At 41.5% G+C, this 19,545-nt stretch overlaps 2 protein-coding genes across 2 annotated transcripts; one reads left to right on the top strand and one right to left on the bottom strand.

The window, feature by feature from the left end:
• Positions 1-4,558: 4,558 nt before the first annotated feature.
• LOC125122336 (beta-defensin 15-like) lies at positions 4,559-7,328 on the bottom strand. Its single transcript, XM_047770530.1, has 2 exons — positions 7,280-7,328; positions 4,559-4,713 (listed from the first exon to the last, which is right to left on the bottom strand). Exons 1-2 carry the CDS (start codon positions 7,326-7,328, stop codon positions 4,559-4,561), a joined length of 204 nt encoding a protein of 67 aa, XP_047626486.1.
• A 4,451-nt stretch (positions 7,329-11,779) lies between these two features.
• LOC125123077 (beta-defensin 105-like) lies at positions 11,780-14,549 on the top strand. The gene is made up of 3 exons (XM_047772269.1): positions 11,780-11,865; positions 12,178-12,219; positions 14,302-14,549. The coding sequence occupies exons 1-3, from the start codon at positions 11,796-11,798 to the stop codon at positions 14,424-14,426; spliced, it is 237 nt and encodes a 78-aa protein (XP_047628225.1). The 5' UTR covers positions 11,780-11,795; the 3' UTR covers positions 14,427-14,549.
• The last annotated feature ends 4,996 nt before the right edge of the window (positions 14,550-19,545 follow it).

Below are 19,545 nucleotides of genomic sequence, written 5' to 3'. Positions count from 1 at the left end.
GATCTGGTGTTGCTATGGCTATGGTGTAGGCTGGCAGCTGCATCTCCAATATGACCCCTAGCCCAGGAACTTCCATATGCCACAGGTGTGCCCCTAAAAAAGAAAAAAACAAAACAAAGAAAGAAACAAACTCACTTTAAGTATAAAGACAACATAAATTAAATGTTGTCTTTATACTTAAAGGGTGGATAAAGATACACCATGCTAACACTGATAAAAGAAAACTGGAGTTGCTTTATTGATTTTGGACAAAGCAGACTTCAGAGCAAGAACAAATATTAGGAATAAAGAGGGAAATTATGTAATAATAAAGGGGTAAATTTTCTAATAAGACATAAATTTTTTTTGTCTTTATGTCTTTTCAGGGCCCCACCCATGGCACATGGTGGTTCCCAGGCTAGGGATCTAATCAGAGCTACAGCTGCTGGCCTACGCCAGAGCCACAGTAACGTAGGATCCGAGTCACATCTGTGACCTACACCACAGCTCACGGCAATGCCGGATCCTCAACCGAGTGAGTCCAGAGACTGAACCCGAAACCTCATGGTCCCTAGTCAGATTCATTTCTGCTGCGCCACGACAGGAACTCCCAGACATGAAATTTTTTTTTAATTTTTTTTATTACTCAAATGAATTTATCACATCTGGAGTTGTATAGTGATCATAACAATCCAACTTCACAGGATTTCCATCCCATAACTCAAGCACATCCCCCACTCCCCAAACTGTCTCCTCCAGAGACCATAAGTTTTTCAATGTCTGTGAGTCAGCATCTGTTCTGCAAAGAAGTTCAGTCTGTCCTTTTTTCAGATTCCACATCAGACATGAAAATTTTAATGTAAATGCACATTATGGAGGAAAAGAACAGGTAGAAATGTATTACTGGACCTCTCCTAGAATTTAACTCAGACTCTTCCCACCCATCCCACCCTGCCCGCTGCTGTAATGGGCCTCCTCTTCAGCTCCCTGCAGCAGTGGTGTCAGAAGAAGCCTAGTGAACAGTCAAGACATTCTCTACCACCAGAGGTAAGGAGGACTTCCCTCCCTCCCAGTAGAGGCCACCTGGGGAGAACTAACAAGGCACTCCTACTCCTACCTCCTACCTCCTCCTACCTCCCAGCAGAGGGCCAGCAGGAAGCTGTAACTGCCACCCACCTCCACACTCACCCCCACCCACAGCAGCAACAGGAGTGCATCCCACCTACCCTAACCCCACAGGATGTCCACCAAGGAGTCTGACCCTGAACTTCTATCCCTTATGGCAGCTGGCACTCACTCTCTACCTGTCAGGGCCAGGTGAAACAGAAAGCCCAAATGAGAGCCAAGAGTCTTATGACACCATAAGCAAAATGTCCAAGTCTCAATGGCAAATAACTCATCCAGCAAGAACCAGAAATATCTCAAATTAAAGGAAAAAAACAGGATCAATAGATGCCAAGATCAAAATGACAGAGATGTGAGAATTATCTGATAAAGATATTAAAACCAACATCAGAAAGACTGTCAAGACAGTACTGAGGGTTCTCATACACTCCATACCCAGCTTCCCCTACTAGTAACATAAGCTACTTTTGCATAACAAGGAGTGAACATCCTTACTCATTAAAGTCCGTACTTTACTTAATTTCCTCAGTTGCTACTTAATGTCTTCTTTCTGCCCCAGGATCTCATCAAGGACACCACATTTCATTTAATTGTCATGTCTCCTTCAGCTCCTCTGGATTGTGACAGATTCTCAGACTTTTCCTTACTTTTTAATGAGGGACTTTAAGAGTTTGAGGGAGTAGTGGTCAGGTTTGAATGTCCCTCAGTTGGGATTTGTCTGACATTTTTCTAATGATTAGATTTGAATCGTTAGAAGGTCACTGAAGTAAAGTACTATTCTTGTCATGCATGAAGGGTACATACTGTCAACATGACTCACCACTGTTGATGTTAACCCCGGTCACCCAGCTGAGGCAGTGTTTACTACATTTCTTCACTGTAAGGTTCCTCTTTTTTCTCCCTTTCCGTCCTGTACTTCCTGGAAGGAAGTCACTATGGGCAGCCCACACTTAAGTTGTGGGGAATTATGGCCACTTCTTTGAGGGCCAAGCATCTACATCATTATTTGGGATTGCCCTGCATGGGAGAGCTGTTTCTTCTCCCCCATTTATTTATGTATTCAATCTTTTATTTATCTGAGTATAGAATCATGGTCATGGATATTTATTTTTATGCTTTGGGTTATGATCCAGTACTCCTTTATTTATTTTTGTTCAAATTAATCCAGGTTTGCTCATTGGGAGCTCTTTCAGTAGGTTTTGTGTTCCTTTGACATACTCCTGCCATTTTTTTTTTTTGTAGTTTGTTTTTCTCTGAACACTCTTATATGTTCTGGTATCATGGGTTGCTCTGGGTTTATTGTGCATATCTCCTGCTCCAGTCCTAGAATTAGCCATCTCACCAAAGATCCTTGGTTCCTTTTATTGGACAATGATATTAAAAAGCAATCTAGCTGCTGGAGTATTATTGCTTCTAGGCCTTCTCAGCTGACAGAGAAAGGACATAGTTGTTTGGTGGTTCCTGTTGTGGCTCAGCAGGCTAAGAACCCAACATAGTGTCTGAGAAGATGTAGGTTCAATCCCTGGCCTCACTCAGTGGGTTAAGGATCCAGCATTGCCCTGAGCTGCATCATAGGTCACAGATGCAGCTCTGATCTGATGTTGCCATGGCTGTGGCATAGGTCGGCAGCTGCAGCTCCCATTCATCCCCTAGCCTGGGAACTTCCATATGCCATGGGTGTGGCCCTAAAAAGAAAAAAAAACAGTAAAAACAAACAAAAACAATACAATTAGAAAATGAGCATGTGACAGATATTTTTCTGAAGGAGATTTAGAGATGGCAATTAAGTACACAAAAAGATGTTAAATATCATTAACATTTATAGACCTGCAAATTAAAAATAACAATGAACTACCAATACACACTTACCAGAATAGCAAAAATAAATAAATAGTGACCACTATTTTTAGCCAATTCTGGCTAGAATGTTGATAAGCTAGATCACTCTTACATTGTTGGCAGGAATGTTAAATGGGAAAGCCATTCAGGAAAACAGTTTGGCATTCTCTTAAAAAAAAAAACCCTACATTTACAACTACCATAAGATGCAGCAACTGTACCCTAGAACATTTATCTCAAATAATGAAAATTTACATTTGCTCAAAACCCTGTAAACATCAATGTTTATAATAAATTTGTAACAGCACCAAATTGGAAACAATCTGGATGTTCTTCGTTGGGAGAATGGTTAAACAACTGTGGTTCACTCATCCCATGGAAAACTATTACTCAGCAATGAAAAGGAAAAGGCCATTGATACATGCAGCAATTTGAAGAAACTCCAAAGAATTATGCTGAGTAAAAAGCCAATCCCACAAAGTTAAATACTGTATGATTCTACTGATACAACATTCCTGAAAGGGCAAAACTGTAAAAATGAACAACAAATTAGTAGTACCAGGAGTTAAGAAACAAGTGAGGCAGAAAGGAGGAAAGTGTGGCCATAAAAGGGTAGCATGTGGGGTCTTAATGGTGATGGGAATATTCTGAATCACATTAGTATCTCATTTATGATACTGTACTATAGTTTTGTAAGATGATGCCATGGTGGGGGGGGGGGATTGGGTGATAGTATAGAAGATGTCCCTGTGTTATTTTTTACAGCTGTATGTGATCCTACAATTGTCTCAAAACAAAAAGAATGTCATTAAAAGGGGCATTAATTCCAATAGGATTATGTACATTGACCTTGAGGAATTAAAAGGGAGATATGGCAAGATTTCTGACCTAGCAGGGAACCAAGGCTGTTTCTTAAGCCTAGGGAACATGACAGAGAATTTGTACTTGAACTAGGTAACATGAGATCTTAGAGTCAGGAGGTAATTTGGCAGCTGGGAAAATAGTAGAAAGTCAATTTGGGACCAGGATCCTGGTCACTGAAGCTACTGGGAATTACAGAGACATTTACATTCTCTCTGCCCATTGGCAAATTTGATTCCAAGCTTATAGATCAAGAACAAGTCCACAGAAACTGTCTCAAATTACAGTCAGAGGCATGGAGGCAAGATGATTCAGACAGGTGTGTGGCACAGGATATCCTTGATAAATAGATTTTCTATCTGTATATCATTACTATAACTATCCATCTAGATATATGTTCATTTCTATACCCACCCATCATCTATCATCTATCTCAACAGGTTGGCTGGGGTTGACTGCCTGAGAGTAAGCTAGAGGTTTGTTGATTAGAATCGCTTCTAGTCCCCTTTTAAAAAGAAATGTCAGGTGGCTTAGAGATAATTCCCTTATCAAAAATATATATATATATATACACACACAGAAAAATAAGCCAGGAGTAAGGGACCATCAAAGTTGACTACTCATGTTCCCCTTCTAAGTGAAGCACTTGACAAATAGATAAAAGTCAGTCATTTATTTTTATTGAAATGTCTTCTTATTGGAGGCCAGAGTGGAAAACAAGATGGAGCTGGGTCATCCGTGTTGCCCTGAGATCTTAAGGGCTATCCTTATTTTTCCAACACGACTGAAGTGTCACACAGCATTTCAGAAACTTCTGGCAGAGACCAACAAGTTCTTCATTTATCTGACAATGGTCCACACATCTCCCTTTAAGCCTGTAGCATTTATTTCCAAAAGATCCACTCCTGGCTACACAAGGGAAAGAGCCACCTGGATTAATTCTCCTCAAATATCTCTGGTTACCAGAACTGTCAGTGAAGATTTATTTACAAACTGTTATAGCGCCTCATCGAGACGGCAGTGGGGGAAATGTTTTCTATCTTATTTTCTGTCTTTTTTTTTTCTTTTTAGGGCTGCACCTGTGGCATATGGAAGTTCCCAGGCTAGGGGTCGAATGAGAGCTGCAGCTGTCAGCCCAACCCACAGCCACAGTGATGTGGGATCCGAGTTGCATATGAGATGTACACCACAGTTCATGGCAACACCAGGTCCTTAACCTACTGAGTGAGGCCAAGGATTGAACCCACCTCTGATGGATACTAGTCTACTAGTTGGGTTCTTAACCCACTGAGCCATGATGGGACCTTCTGTCTGTCATTTTTCATTCAAGATGAAAGCCTAATCCCCATTTGGGATTAGGCTGTGTGGGAACTTTGGGAAACAGAAGCTAATATTCTTTTATCAAAATCCTTGGGACATTATCAACTTGTTCCTATAAACACCTCCAGAGTCAGTAGCTTCTTCAATAACACTCCCTGAGTGCTATCTGGTGATGGCAGAGCAAGACCTAAGACTGGGGAGATGTCCCAGGACTGCAGTAAAAAGAATAGACACATATAAAGAAAAAAGTTAACTATAGTGGATAGAAGTTGAGAAATGGCTTTAAGAGGGTCAATCTCATTTCCTCTCCCCATCTTATTCAATGTGTTCATGAGTAGGAAGGGAGACTATGTTGGGGGTGACTCTCCAAGATTTTTCTCATGTCATTCTGCACAGGGCTCCAGTTCTAGTCTCACTACTTTATGAGCAGCAATCATTAGAGTAGCCAACTTCAACTTAAAGACAATATATATCATCAGAAGCAACATTTTAAAGCTGCATAAACTGGTTGTATGTAATGAGGGTGTCAAGTACAAACAAACTACAATCAATGTCACTATAGAAAGATGTTTGATTCACATACACGTAAAACTAAAACCAGATAGATCAGTGCCAGCATGTGTGCTAATCAAACCTAGCATAAGCATACACGTTCATAAGTTTAAATACTCCAATATTTCAAAGCTCAGCGAGCCCTGGTTCCCATCCCAGAGGTCTATACTCTTTCTTCCCTCCTATTAGGGTAAGACAGTCTCAGGCTAGAGTTACTGGACCTCACTCTGACAAGAGTCCTTGTACTAGATCTGATTCACAGTGATGGCCCTGAAAGAGAAAGCCTCTGGAAAGAGAAAGAGCACCCATGCCTACAGGGCTGCTACAGGGTCATCACATACATCCCCAAGAGGGTAATGAAAATGTGTGTGCCTCTGTGTGTGCACATGGCACATTAATAGGTCAGTTTCCTTTAGTTACATTAGATAACTTTATATTATATAATCTTGTATCATAATGCCTAACTATATACTAAATATGAGTGATCTGAAAAGGAGGCTTTGGTCAGTTTCCAACGTGTACACCAAATCCAGTGGAAGGAGTGGTTCACTCTTGGTTCTAGATCCCCATATCCTTGCACAGAATCTACTCACACAGGGTTACTGCAAAACAGACCAGAGACATGCACAGCTGGTATGAAAAATTTGAGCATCATACCTGGGATATCACTAGCATCGGGCACAAATTTGGACTCATTGCTGGTTCTGGAAAACCATTTGATCAGCTCTCTGGAGCCTGAAATGAGTCTAGGCTTGGACTATAATTCTGGGCAGGATCCAAACGGAGACATGGGAGGTCGTCAGGGGCAGGAGGTAATGACGGGAATTCTGATACGGAAAGGACACTTCCTATCACTGTAGTGAGATAGAACTGGCTTCAAGTTGTGGCTTCCCTCCTGCTTATTCTTATGACTTTGAGAAGCTGCTTAGTCTATCTGAAGTTTAACTTCTGTAGCTGCAACATACATGTAAAAGGGGGCTTCCAAGCCAGAAGAGTTGCTCCAAATATCACTAAATTAGAAGTTGAAGAGAGCCTCCTTAAAGGCACTGGCCTTGGAGAACTAAATGCATTTCTTTATGTGGCAGTTTTGTCTCAGTATCCAGCCCTACAGCCTGTGATTCAGAAGTGGCTGTTGAAGTTTTACTATTTTAAGTGATACCATGACTGGCATTATACACTGTACCTCCAAGTTCCATTCCTTTTCTCTTTCATTTCTTCCTTTCTCTGACTCTCTTTCTTACCTGTCTTAATCTCTAACTCAGCTAATTTTTTTAAAGATCCATCAATGGCTACCCTTGCTTTTAATTTTTTTTCAAATTTTTGTTTTTGTTAGTAAGCCTGAGACTGGGCATCAAAAGGCATCTTTCCTGGCATATCCTGATTTCTTCAAACCTGTGATAACTCAAACTGGATAATAAGGAAAAATGCAAAGGATTTACAGCAAAGGTATTAGAGGAAAGTTGCCTCCTATAGCAAAGGCCCCCCTGCAGGGCTGCTGGGCCAAGGGTGTCTAGAGCTGATTGTGCCCAGGTGTTCGCTGAAACAGACCCAATCTCTGGGCTTCCACCTCCGATAATCTTCCCTGCAAAGGTGCTCATTTTACCTGGGGCCAGAAAGAAGAAGACAGCAAAGAGAAAGAGGAACATCCTCATGACTTGCAGGTCTCGAGAGATCAGCACAGGGTCCAGGAGAAAAGGGCAGCAAACACCCACATTTATACACTTCTCAGCCTGATAACATCTTGATCAGTGAGGTGTATCAGAAGTGAGGATGTTTCTGTGCTCTTCTCATAGAGCCCACAGTTATGTGGGTGGCGAGAAAGGTCTGAACTGTCCACTTTAACCCGCCCGCTTGTGAGAGAGGGATAGGATACACTTTAAGAAAGCATGGATTAGAGAGAAATAACCATCAGCATCACCCTGCTACTATTATTGCCACTAATGTGGAAATACCTTAGAAGCATTTGTGAAAACCATAAATCCCCCCAAAGCAACAAATGATTGCTATGTTATGCAAAAGGTAGTTTTCATAAGTGATCTGGATAAGATCACCAATTTACTTCCTCATGCCCTACTGATATCAATTAGAGATTGCATATATAAATACACTCGAGAAAATGAACACATTTCTCAATAGAAGAACACTGACAAACTGGTATCTATTGATAACCCCCACTTCAGGAGGTGGGACTTAATTGTCTCAACTTAAATGAAAGTGATTTGCTTCCAAAGAACAGAACATGGAGAGAGAAGAACAGTCATTTAGGAGTGGGGAGGCCTGGCGGGCACACCTTACCAAATGATCAAGGTTAACCTCAGGAGGGGTCAGTCCTGTTTGTATCCTGTGCCCCTTACACAAGGAATGAGGGGAGAAGGACACCTCACTCTTTTAGTCAGTAGTCATGTTCTAACATTACTCTCTTGGTTTTGACAGATGAACCACAACTATTACTATTAATAACCATTAACATGGATGCTAGCAAAGGGTGGCTGGGGGAGGGGTAGATGGGGACTCTCTGCACTATCCTGGCAACTTTCCAGTAAATCTAAACTTACCCCAACATTTTATTTTTTAAAAGCTATTGGGGAATATCCTAACTTTAGCCTTAGTCACCACAATATTTTTGTTTGCTATTTTTTACACATATTGTTTATATTTTATGAATAATCTAATGAGAGAGGATAGACTGAAAACTTGTTTTCTCTATCCCCTTCCAACCTCACTTAGACTGAAGTCCCCAAGAAAAGACAAACCTCCAGATATTTTCAGTTACACAAGGTTTCATTTATCTTATTTATTATCTCATTATTTTTGCTTCTTAGAAAGTAAGCCTGATTCATTAGCAAGTGAAAGTTGCAAACATGAAAGACTCACAGTTGGATTCTCTGAAACAAATAAATGTTAATAAGGTGACAGAAACTCTGCTTCCTGTCAGGGATTCATGTGGCTTCTCATGTAAATTCAGGATGTACAGAGTCTCAGTCTGTTCAGGCTGCGGTAACAACCTACCACCCACTTGGAGGCTTATAAATGATAGGCATTCATTTCTCACAGGTCTGGCAGAAGGGGATGGGGATCTCTCCGAGGTCTCCTTGATAAGGGCATGAATCACACTCCTGAGGGCATCACCCTCATGACCTAATCATATGGCAAATCACCCTCACCTCCAAACATCATCACTTTGGGATTAGGATTTCAACATAAGAATTGGGGTGGGGAGACACAAACATCCAGGGTGTAACCTATAGAATCTTACGTGAGCTCTCACAAATAGCCAACTGACTCTCCTGAAGGAAGTGCTGTGCTGCAAACTGCTAAGGGATCAGTCCCCCTGTTCACATCTCACTGGGGAGAAGACAGATGCATTTGATTAGGTGGATTCTAAGGACAGGAGTGTGGTGACTTCCAGGACTTGGGGGCTGATCGAAGAAGAGTCAGGGCTACAGGAGGCAGTAACACCACAGGCTGTATCGGGTGGCACCTGGACAGAGTTATAGGAAGAGGCCTTCCAGAGACAGTGGCCTGAGGCCATCACCCTGAAGGACATGGGAACTCCCAGAAGAGAGGCATATCAGAGGGGAGGATATCACTCAGCAGCAGGGTGGGGGTGTCTGGGTCAGAAGGCTCAGAGAGGCAGCAGTGATGTGAAGTCTGTCATAGCCACAGGGATTGCCTGATCCATGGTGAGCAGGTGGCAAGTGCAAGGCAAGTGAGCCCTAAATGGCTAAACAAATGCTTATTTGTGCTACACTCAAATTAACTTAATATAGGAGGATTTGAGTTAGGAGCTGGGGGGATCTGTACTAAAGAAGTAAATGACATGAACACCAACACCAGGGGCCCATCTTTGGACCACAGGGACACCACGAGACATCATGGTTTCCAGGAGGACAAGCCCTATAATTAGAGGTGGTTTCAAGTATTATCTTAATTTTCTGAGACTGGAGGTTCACTCCATGTCAGAACCAGCAACATCATTTGCAGGGCCCAGTGCAGAATGAAAATGCATGATTCAAAAACTAGGAAAGAGGTGCTATTAAAGCCACCAAAATATGAAACTTTCTCCTTTCCTCCAAGTTCTCCGTCATAGTAATTTTTTATGGCCACATCCACAGCATATGGAAGTTCCCAGACCAAGGATGGAATTCAAACCACAGCTGGAGCAACACCAGATTCTTAACCCACTGTGCTGGGCTGGGGATCGAACCTGTACCTGAGCCACTGCAGTTGGACACTTAACCCACTATGTCATGGTGGGAACTCTGTGTCATAGTATTTTTTTATTTGCTGTTTAATGTCATGTTCTCTTGGGTAACAGAGACACTCGGGGACACTTGCAGACCCTCATTGGTATCCAGGGTCCCCCATTCCACCACCCTGTGCATATGCTTGTGACCCACAGCTTGCTGGGTTGCCCCCTCCTGCCAACAGCTTCTGAACAGATGTGCCTCGCTCCAGAGAAGAGCAAGCCAGGTATCTCTCCTTCCCAAGGGCCTGCCATGCCCACCACAGCAACAGGCAACTCCTGAGATACTGCAACATCTGTGCTGGATGCTGTACTGAAATGAGGGTAGGAGAGACGCTTGCTCCTGCCCAATAGCCTGCCTTCACCACAACACTAGTAACCCCAGGATAGGCTGATTGATGCCGTATCCTAGGACGCTCAGTACTCCTGAACTCAACCCCTACCCCAGGTACCAGCTGCGCACCAGTCCAAGCTAAGAGTGGACAGGGGCAGCAGTCACTGGGAGGGAGTGGGAGGGAGGAGGCCAGGTGGGGCCCAGGGTTCATGGGACAGGGACAGCGGCCAGACACCCTCCCAGGAAGGGTCAGACTTCATTTACAAAGCATATATTCAAAGACAAAATGATTGAGAATTTTAATACAGTGCTTGCAGAGTTTTAAACCCGAAGGTGGCAGGAAGGGCTGTTTGACGGTTATTAAAAATGCGCCAAAGTCGGAAAGCATTAGACTCAGCTCTCTACCCCCAGCACATATATGTCAGCTTGTGCTCCCGAAGTTTAATTATTGAAAACAACATACATATATCAGCATGTTGTGTTTAAGGGCCCAGGAAAGGTGCATTATGAATTAGTGGACTTGAAAAAGAGTTTTTAGAAAGTGAAGATAGAGAGAAATGTAAATCAGATCTAATAGCAATAGCCAGACACTCTGAAAAACACTCTGCATATATTAGCTCAGTTAATCCTCTCGAACATCCTAGGATACAGGTACCATTATTACATCCTCATTTTAAGGATGAAGAGGTTCAAAATATTAAGCAAATATTTTGAACTGAGGTTCAAAATATTAAGCAAATTGTTTGAGGTCATATATTTGCTAAATCAATCTGTTTGACTTTAGAGTCTACATTTTTAAATTATTTTTTTGTTTCAAAAATGAACAGAGCCTTGTACAAGTATAGGCAACAGGATGGGGTTTCTTCAGGGTTGCAGTGATGTGAATGGAACATTTAATACCCATGCCCTTAGTGAATTAAGAGGATGTGGTCATTATGACTTTGGTCTTCTAGGTGATGTTACAGGCTCAGGGATTCAGCACTAACTTGGTAAAATGACTGGTATCCCTCCCTTTTTCCTTGGGAAATTTAGGGACAGTACAAATGAGAGCCAGGGAAGTGATACCGCACATCTTTTTGGGCTCTGATGGGGGCCAGGCCTCCTTCTGAGCACACCACGTGTTCAGAACACCTTTGCGTCATCATTTCACCAGCCCCTCAAAGCAGCCTTGAGGGGCTAGCGGAATGACCACTCTTCCTCAGTAACTGTGACAGATGAGAAAACTGAGCCAGGAGAGGTGAGCAGTAGTTTGCTCTTACACCCTGGACAAGGGTGGAACTGACCCTGATCTTCCAACTCTTGGCTGGTGACCTCTCCACTGCTCCAGTCAGAACCCCCCAAATACCAGTTTCCACGGAGGCCCAGGGTTCTTATGCATCATGTAGTCCTTGATCCTGGGAAATGGAGCATACAAATGTGCATTCTTTATTGATTCACTTCACTGACCAAAAACATATCCCACTGCGTTCTATTATAAGTGAGCCTCTTGTCCTTTCAAAGGAATCCCAAACCTCTTTTCTGATGAGTCTTCCCGCTGAGATGGCTCCGAGCAGGAAGATGTTTTATTTTGCCTTTGCCTTTTTCTTCATTTTGGCTCAATTTATATCAGGTAAATGAGAAAAGATAGGCTTTTGCTGGGGCAGATCATAAAGCTTGATGATTCTTCTATGTACCACCCCAAAATCGAGAGTAATAGTCAGCTCCCTACTGCACTTTTCATGGGAATTCTTGAACCTTAAGTAGCATTTGCTAAGGGCAAACCACTATTCCTTTTTCTTTTTTTTAACTTATTCCTATTGGATACCAGGAGTGCTAAAAATGGAATAAAGATTAAATCTCTGTGAGTTGGAAAAACTGTTTTACACAGTGCTGTTTTCTACATTGATTTTCATATCTGAAATATGCTTCGTTTTGAATTTAGGGTGCCAGGCAGGACTAGAATATGCCCAGCCACTTCCAGCAGGTAAGTTAAATAAATCCCTTATGTATGATTTTTACTGTTAGGAACTCTGGCCCTGCCAGGTTATTTCTGACTTCTGGAGACAAAGAAGGGATAGAGATAACAATGAAAATAGAATTGCGTGAAATCCTACTCCATTAACACTATGTCCTTCTCTTCCTCTTGTTCCCAGCATCATATCTAGATCTTGCCTTTCACAGAAAAAGCTCTTTGTTACTGGGTTGCAGGTTTGGTCATAGAGATTTGGACCTGGTGACTTTCTAATTAGCTCACGGCACTAACTAAACCAAGTTCACAGGACCAAGCTTTTAGCAGCCAATTAACGCTGCCCTGAGAACATGCTTATCCAGCACTTACAGCCTTTGCTCCTAAATCCAGTAAGTGTGTTGCAAACATATACCATTGGTCTAAGATAGATCAAATAAAGGAGTCAGTGGTTCAGTGAAAACTCATCACCACTGCAGAATTTCTGTTCATAATGAATAGCTCACTGATCTTTTTCTGTGGACTCATGTTATACAGGAAGAAAGCATATTATAAACAGAACTGAAAGAAGTGTTCCTGAGAACTTCAAACAAAATTTAAATGTATATAGGCAGAATTCTAGAGTGAGAAAGAATAAAGTTGCCACTACTCACTGAGTGCTTACTATGTACCAAGCAGTCTATTAACAACTTGACATGGATTATCTCACTTAATTTCAAAAATCCCTCTGAGGAAGGTAATGTTATAAGTAGCACTTTCAGAAAGCAAAGCAGGGATAAATATGAGATGTTAAATAACTGTGCTCAGGCGACACAAATAAACAAGCTAGGTTTCCAAGTCATGACCCCAGAGTCACAAGTTTTAATTCTGTGACTGTCAACCAGGTAAAACGATGCCTGGCAATACGTGTGAGCAGAGGTGGGGTACAAAAGCTTCAAAAAACTGCAGCATAAGCACCAAACAATCAGACTGTATGCTGTCTTGAAGAAAGCAGATGCTGTCTTAAACAATCACTTTGCCAGTGCCAGTGGGTACCAACTGCACAGACAGTTATAAGGATGATGGGTAAGAGAATGGGTGCTCTAGGTCTGTAGCAAATGAGCTTGCAAAGGTGATCCCTGGCACTCCAAAGAGTAAGTCAAAAAGTTTCTGCTTAAATGAACAACCAAAATAGCTAATCAAGTAAACAGTGTTTGACAAAATAGTCTCAAGTAAATTATTCTATTTGACCACTAAAAAAATTAACAATGCAGCAAGTATTTCTAGAATGTCCATTTGACAAATGACAAAGCTGAAATTCAGTAGTTTACTGAGGACACATGGCCTTTACCCAACCCAAAGAATTGAATCTGTCTTAGAACTCTACCCTCAAGGATTTTTCCAAACACCAAGACAGCGCTCCCATTTTCATCTTTTTTTTTTTTTTTGGTCTTTTTGTCTTTTCTAGAGCCACACCCATGGCATATGGAGGTTCCCAGACTAGGGGTCTAATCCGAGCTGTAGCCACCGGCCTATGCCAGAGCCACAGCAATGCCAGATCCAAGCCTCATCTGTGACCTACACCACAGCTCATGGCAACGCTGGATCCTTAACCCCCTGAGTGAGGCCAGGGATCGAACCCGCAACCTCATGGTTCCTAGTCGGATTCGTTAACCCCTGAGCCACGATGGGAACTCCCCATTTTCATCTTGTAACCTCAGTAGCAGCATCATGTATGCACCTTTATAATTCTGTCATACACAGGACACTTTGTCCAACTGTGCTTACTTTTTTTTTAATATATATAATGATTTTTTTCCATTATAGCTGGTTTACAGTGTTCTGTCAATTTTCTACTATAGAGCCATGGTGACCCAGTTACACATACATGTGCTTATTTTTAACCCTTGCAAGTTAATAAACACATGGAGGACCGGGGGGCTGCACCTCCTGCTTGAACATTCTCTCTCCCGACCTCTATCCTGAAAACCCAGGCTGTTTCTTGAAAACACTCTTTACAATCATAAATAGAAACCCTCCCTTCTCTTGTGCCCTCTGACCCTTTCCCCACCTCTAGACAGTCCTTGGGGAAGGCACAACAGCAGCTCTTTCTTGGCCTAGGTGACTTTGCTCCTTGTGAGCCATGCTGGCTTGGTCGGGGCAAGTGCAGGAAGATGTGCACTGAGGACGAGAAGGTTGTTGGAAATTGCAAGGTGAACTTTTTCTGCTGCCGACGGAGGATCTAGTAAGCAATATCAGCACTCTTCTGGCTTCACACACAAGTCTGGATGTAGAAGGAAGGTCAAGAGAAGTTATGCAGCTTAACTAAGCCACACAATGAGTGAGTGTCAGGATCTTCTCATTGCCTTCTCCCTTCATGTTGTTTCTTTGTTTATTTTTTAAGATAATCTTTAAAAAAGTTACCAGCAGGGCAAGGGAAGGGGGAGGGGCAAGGTAGGAGTGGGGGATTAAATGGTACAAACTGCTCTGTATAAAATAAAAAAGCTACAAGGATATATTGTACAGCACAAGAAATAAAGCCAATGTTTTATAACACATTTAAATGGAGTATAATGTATAAAATATTGAACTGCTAGACTGTATACCTGAAACTAATGTAATATTGTAAATCAACTTTACTTAAATTAAAAAAAAAGTCAGACATGAGTGGGTACCTAATAGCTACTCACTTAATCAGCCACTATTACTATTTTTTGTGGAGTACATTATAACTTATGAATCTTTCTCCCATACTTTTCTTAAATGACTCACCATCATCTTATAAGGCAGATTTTTTTCATCCCCATTTATATTTGAGGAAATTGAGACCCAGGGAGTCTGTCGTTTCCTCACGGTCATGGCTAGAAACCAGTAAAGGATGTGCACAACACTGTCATGTGCCGTATATCATCCATATGCACTAATTCTCACAAAAAAGATCAATGGAAATGGCATCCACAACACTGATAACGGACTTACAGTTCTATAGAAAATAACAAATTATTTATTTTTTCCACATCCTTTCTTGTTGGACCAATACTTTGTCATTGACTTACTCTAGTACTTGTGGTGTATTTTTATTGGATATATTTGACATAAAACTGTGTAATTTTAAGACATGCAACATGTTAATTTGATATTTTTATATATTGTATTATGATCTGTTGTAGCAATATTTAGCATCTTTATCTTAGCACATAATTATCCTTTCTTTCTAGCATTTGGATAATTAAGTTTCAGTCTTTCAGCAAGTTTGATGGTTGTAACATGGAATTGTGTGTTTCTCTTCCTGACAGTGGAATGTTGGAGATTAATTTAAAATGCTCAGTGGTTGACTATATAACTTTGCTTTATGAATAAAATTTGCAGCTTCACAAAATAAAGATCAAAATTATCAATCTGATGAGCAGTGACTCAAACTCACTCAGTTTGAACACATGAGACTGGACAGTATGTTGCTCAGCCCTGGAGCAGACCATTGCATCAATGTCTTTTTGCACTCAGTTCCATTCCCTATCTTCTCCCTACTCTGCTCTGTATGAGTAGCATCACTCTTTGCAAACTACATTCTCTAAGCTTCTTGACTTTTCTGGCTGGTTTCAGTCAACTGCAAGTGTCTGGCAGAAGAACAGTAGATGAGAGAACAGGAGAACTCAGGGTTTTTCTCCCTCACTCTCTGCTCCAGCTTCTGTGTCCTTCCTTCTCACCCAGCAGTTCCACTGCAGGTACAGCTCCTGCCAGCAAGTCCTCACTCCTGGGCTCATGACACAGCCTCCTGTTTTTCCTCCAATCCTATGGCAGTGGGGGAGTCCAGCTGTGGATGATGTTAGGGCTGCCTCACTGCTCCCATTTTATATATTCAGTTTTTCCAACATTTTATAACTAGCTGTCCATATTAAATCCTCTTTATTGAATCTTCTAGTGGGAGGACTATTTTCATGCCTGGAACCTGACTGATTTGACCTTTAGGTTGGCTCTGTTGTCAGATTTACATTTGCTTGATTTTTCTCCCAAAGAGATCTGAGATATGACCCTTGTGACACCTACAGTGTTTCCTTCATTTTCACAAGAACTAACTCAGGGCAGTGGTGAGAGGAGGACCTGGGCTTAGTAATCTAGCTGAGTCATCATCTGCTGGTGGATGCTTCTCCCCCCAGATCTCCATGGCAAGCGTGCAGCTGATGATTCACAGAGCATCACAAAACCAGGCTATTCCCTACTCATTCCGTACATCACATTGCTTGATTCCAAAAACTGAAAATGTTATGGACCCCAACTGATGTCTCTTTTATAGAATACATGGCCATGTCTCAGTCATACAGGGTGGTGAACCAGTTGTTGTGCCCTGATGTTTATCTTAAATGGCAACCAGAGTCAGATGGCTTATGGTCACAGAGGGCACCTCCCATAAATGTTCACCTATTCACAAATCTCACTTCTTCCTCTTGCTCTCTTCTCTTCTGCATTTTGCTCCTTTTAGAACTTTCCTATCAAATTACCTTTTTCCTGAAAAAACCAGTCCTTCCTATAGAATAATAAAGTCTCAACTCATACTGATTTTTTGTCACTTGAAAATTCAGTCCTTTAAGATGTCAAGTGGATGCCCATGACTTTCCCAGATAAGTTATGTTAATTTCATAATAAATTATGAAGATCTCTAATATCAGTTTCTGCTGTGACTTCTGAAGGAGAAGGTCTTCTGAAAGCTAGGTGGGTCAGAGGGAAATGACAAGGAAGAAGAGACACTGGGGCTGGCTTTATCTTAAAGTACCTCCACACTAGTTAGTTTACATCATGCTCCTGTTTAGCCAGACTTTAACCCCATTAATTCTGAAATTGTAGCTATTATAGTTCTCACTATACTAGGTAGCTATTATCCCTTCTTGGTTCTGGGTTCCACTCCAAAACTCCCTCACAATAACTGAAAGGGAACGACAATGCCTACAGAGAAAGATTGATCAGTTTGGGCTGAATTCCCAAAAGGCAGAGGACAAAACACTTGGAATCATTAACTTCCATATTCCCAAATGAGGGACTGGATCACAAAGGCAAGAATAGCAAAGAGGTTGACTACAAAATGTATTCTGAAACACTCAGTCTTATACCTACTTGAGGGTATAAAAGAAACCCAAGGAAGACAGGGGATGGGGCTTCTCTGAAAGATGTGTTAGGGTGCTGTAATTGTGACTTCACTCCACCTCTCAAGGGGAAAGATGAGGAAAGCATCGCTTTCACACCAATTCCTCTGAGACTGGCTTAAAGAAAACTACCTGGAGAACCTGACAAGCCACCCTGTGGTGTTCATACCTGATTCACACCTGAAAATACCTGCCAGAAAAGACCTCTAGCTGGAGCTGCCTATGACAACTTGGCAAGAACAGAGCAGCAGTAGAACAGCTATGCTTATGCTATTAGGCAGGGAAATGGGTGTGATTCCCATGGGCCAAGTGAATGCTACACAAGATCGCTGGGCTGAAACCATCCTAAAGATAAAATCCCCAATAGTGTTGCCTGGTGAGGACAAAAGGAACCAGTAAAAAGTGATATTTTATTTTTTTATTTTATTTTATTTTTGCTTTTTAGGGCCACACCCATGGCATATGGAGGTTCCCAGGCTAGGGGTCCAATTGGAGCTACAGCTGCTGGCCTATGCCACAGCCACAGCAATGCCAGATCCAAGCTACCTCTGTGACCTACACCACAGCTCATGGCAACGCTGGATCTTTAACCCACTGAGCAAGGCCAGGGATCGAACCCACAACCTCATGGTTCCTAGTTGGATTCATTTCTGCTGTGCCACAACAGGAACTCCAGAAAGTGATTTTAAAATATAACTCTGGGAGGAGAGGAGTTGAGTAAATTCAGAAGAGATCAGTCAGAAAGAATATTAACCATTCGGGAAACTGCAGAATGCAATGGACTCCAGAAGAGCCTTGAAAGAACACATAACTGTGCATATCATAAAGATGTCTACCTTGTAACACTGCTATATTTATTCATTTTACTGTGTAGCAAAGTTATGCAAACTTGGTAGCTTTAAACAACGCATATAATCTCACACTTCCGTAGGTTAGAAGTCTGGGTGTGGTATAGCTGGATTTTCCCTCTGCTCAGGGTTTCACAAGACTGAAATCATGGTGTTGGTTGGGACTCTGATATCATCTCAGGCAGGAAATCCTCTTTCAAATCCATGTGGCTATTGGGAGAATAGAGTCACTTATGAGTGTGGGCCTAAGGTAGCTGCTTTTTTGCAGGATGTCAGCCAGGACCTTGTCCAGAGCAACTAGTGGCTGCCTAGTATTTCTGTGACTCTTTCCACAAAATGGCACCATTCTCTGTCAAGGCCAACAAGAAAAATTCTCATACTTCAAAACTTTCCAACTTCTTTTTTTTCTTTTTCTTTTTACGGCCATACCTGCAGCATATGGAAGTTCCCAGGCCAGGGGTCGAATCAGAGCTGCAGCTGGGGCCTACATCATAGCCACAGCAACACCATATCTAAGCCACATCTGTGATCTATGCTGCAGCTTGCAGCGGCACTGGATCCCTAACCCACTGAGTCAAACAAGTGTTTGAACCTGCATCCTTACAGAGATGACATCAGGTCCTTATTCCACTGAGCCACAGTGGGAACTCCTCCAACTTCTTTTTAATAGCACAAGTGAGGGGAAAAGAAACAAAGGTTTATGGAGCAAAATCTCTGTCTACTATTGAAATTGTTAGTATTAATCCAAACTAGATTTTTTTAAGTTAATTGTAAACCCCCAAGTAATTAATAAATTATCTCAACAGTGCATAGCAAAATAAATGGGAATTAAATAAAAGGGAATAAGATAAAAAGGAATTAAGATGTACACCAAGCAATATCTATTTAACACAAAATAGGGCAGTAATGAAAGAACAAAGGAACAAAAAAGATACAACATTTAGAAAACAAATAGCAAAATGGCAGATGTAAGTCCTGCCTCATCAATTGTGACATTAAAGCAAATTTATTAAATACAGCAATCAGATACTAGCAGAATGAATTTTTTTTAAATATCCAACTATATGTTGTTTACAAGAGACACACCTTAGATTTAAGGAAATAAAGAGACTGAAAGTAAAAGGATGAGAAAAGATATACCACGCAAACAGTAACCAAAAGAAAGTTGCAGTGGTTATACTAATAGCATACGAAGCATACTTTAAGGCAAAATTGCTACTAGAGACAGAACTTTTATAAGATAAGAGTTAATCCATCAAGAAGACTTAATAATTATAAACACAGACGCACCTAACAACAGAGCTCCAAAATACATAAAGAGAACAGTAACAGAATTGAAGCGAAAAATATTTAATTCAACAACAATAGTAGGAGACTTC

The sequence above is a fragment of the Phacochoerus africanus genome, chromosome 3 (genome assembly GCF_016906955.1).
Source record: "Phacochoerus africanus isolate WHEZ1 chromosome 3, ROS_Pafr_v1, whole genome shotgun sequence".
NCBI classification, from domain to species: domain Eukaryota; kingdom Metazoa; phylum Chordata; class Mammalia; order Artiodactyla; family Suidae; genus Phacochoerus; species Phacochoerus africanus.
This window is presented reverse-complemented; position numbering and strand designations above follow the sequence as displayed.

Bases quoted from the DNA above. Each gene is read 5' to 3' on its own strand.
- LOC125122336 (XM_047770530.1), bottom strand. From the start codon at position 7,328: ATGAGGATGTTCCTCTTTCTCTTTGCTGTCTTCTTCTTTCTGGCCCCA. The intron at 4,714-7,279 runs GTAAAATGAGCA...TCCCTTGTGTAG, and splicing joins CTTCTTCTTTCTGGCCCCAG to CCAGGAGTGGATCTTTTGGA.
- LOC125123077 (XM_047772269.1), top strand. From the start codon at position 11,796: ATGGCTCCGAGCAGGAAGATGTTTTATTTTGCCTTTGCCTTTTTCTTC. The intron at 11,866-12,177 runs GTAAATGAGAAA...TTTTGAATTTAG, and splicing joins TTTGGCTCAATTTATATCAG to GGTGCCAGGCAGGACTAGAA. The intron at 12,220-14,301 runs GTAAGTTAAATA...TTCTTGGCCTAG, and splicing joins TGCCCAGCCACTTCCAGCAG to GTGACTTTGCTCCTTGTGAG.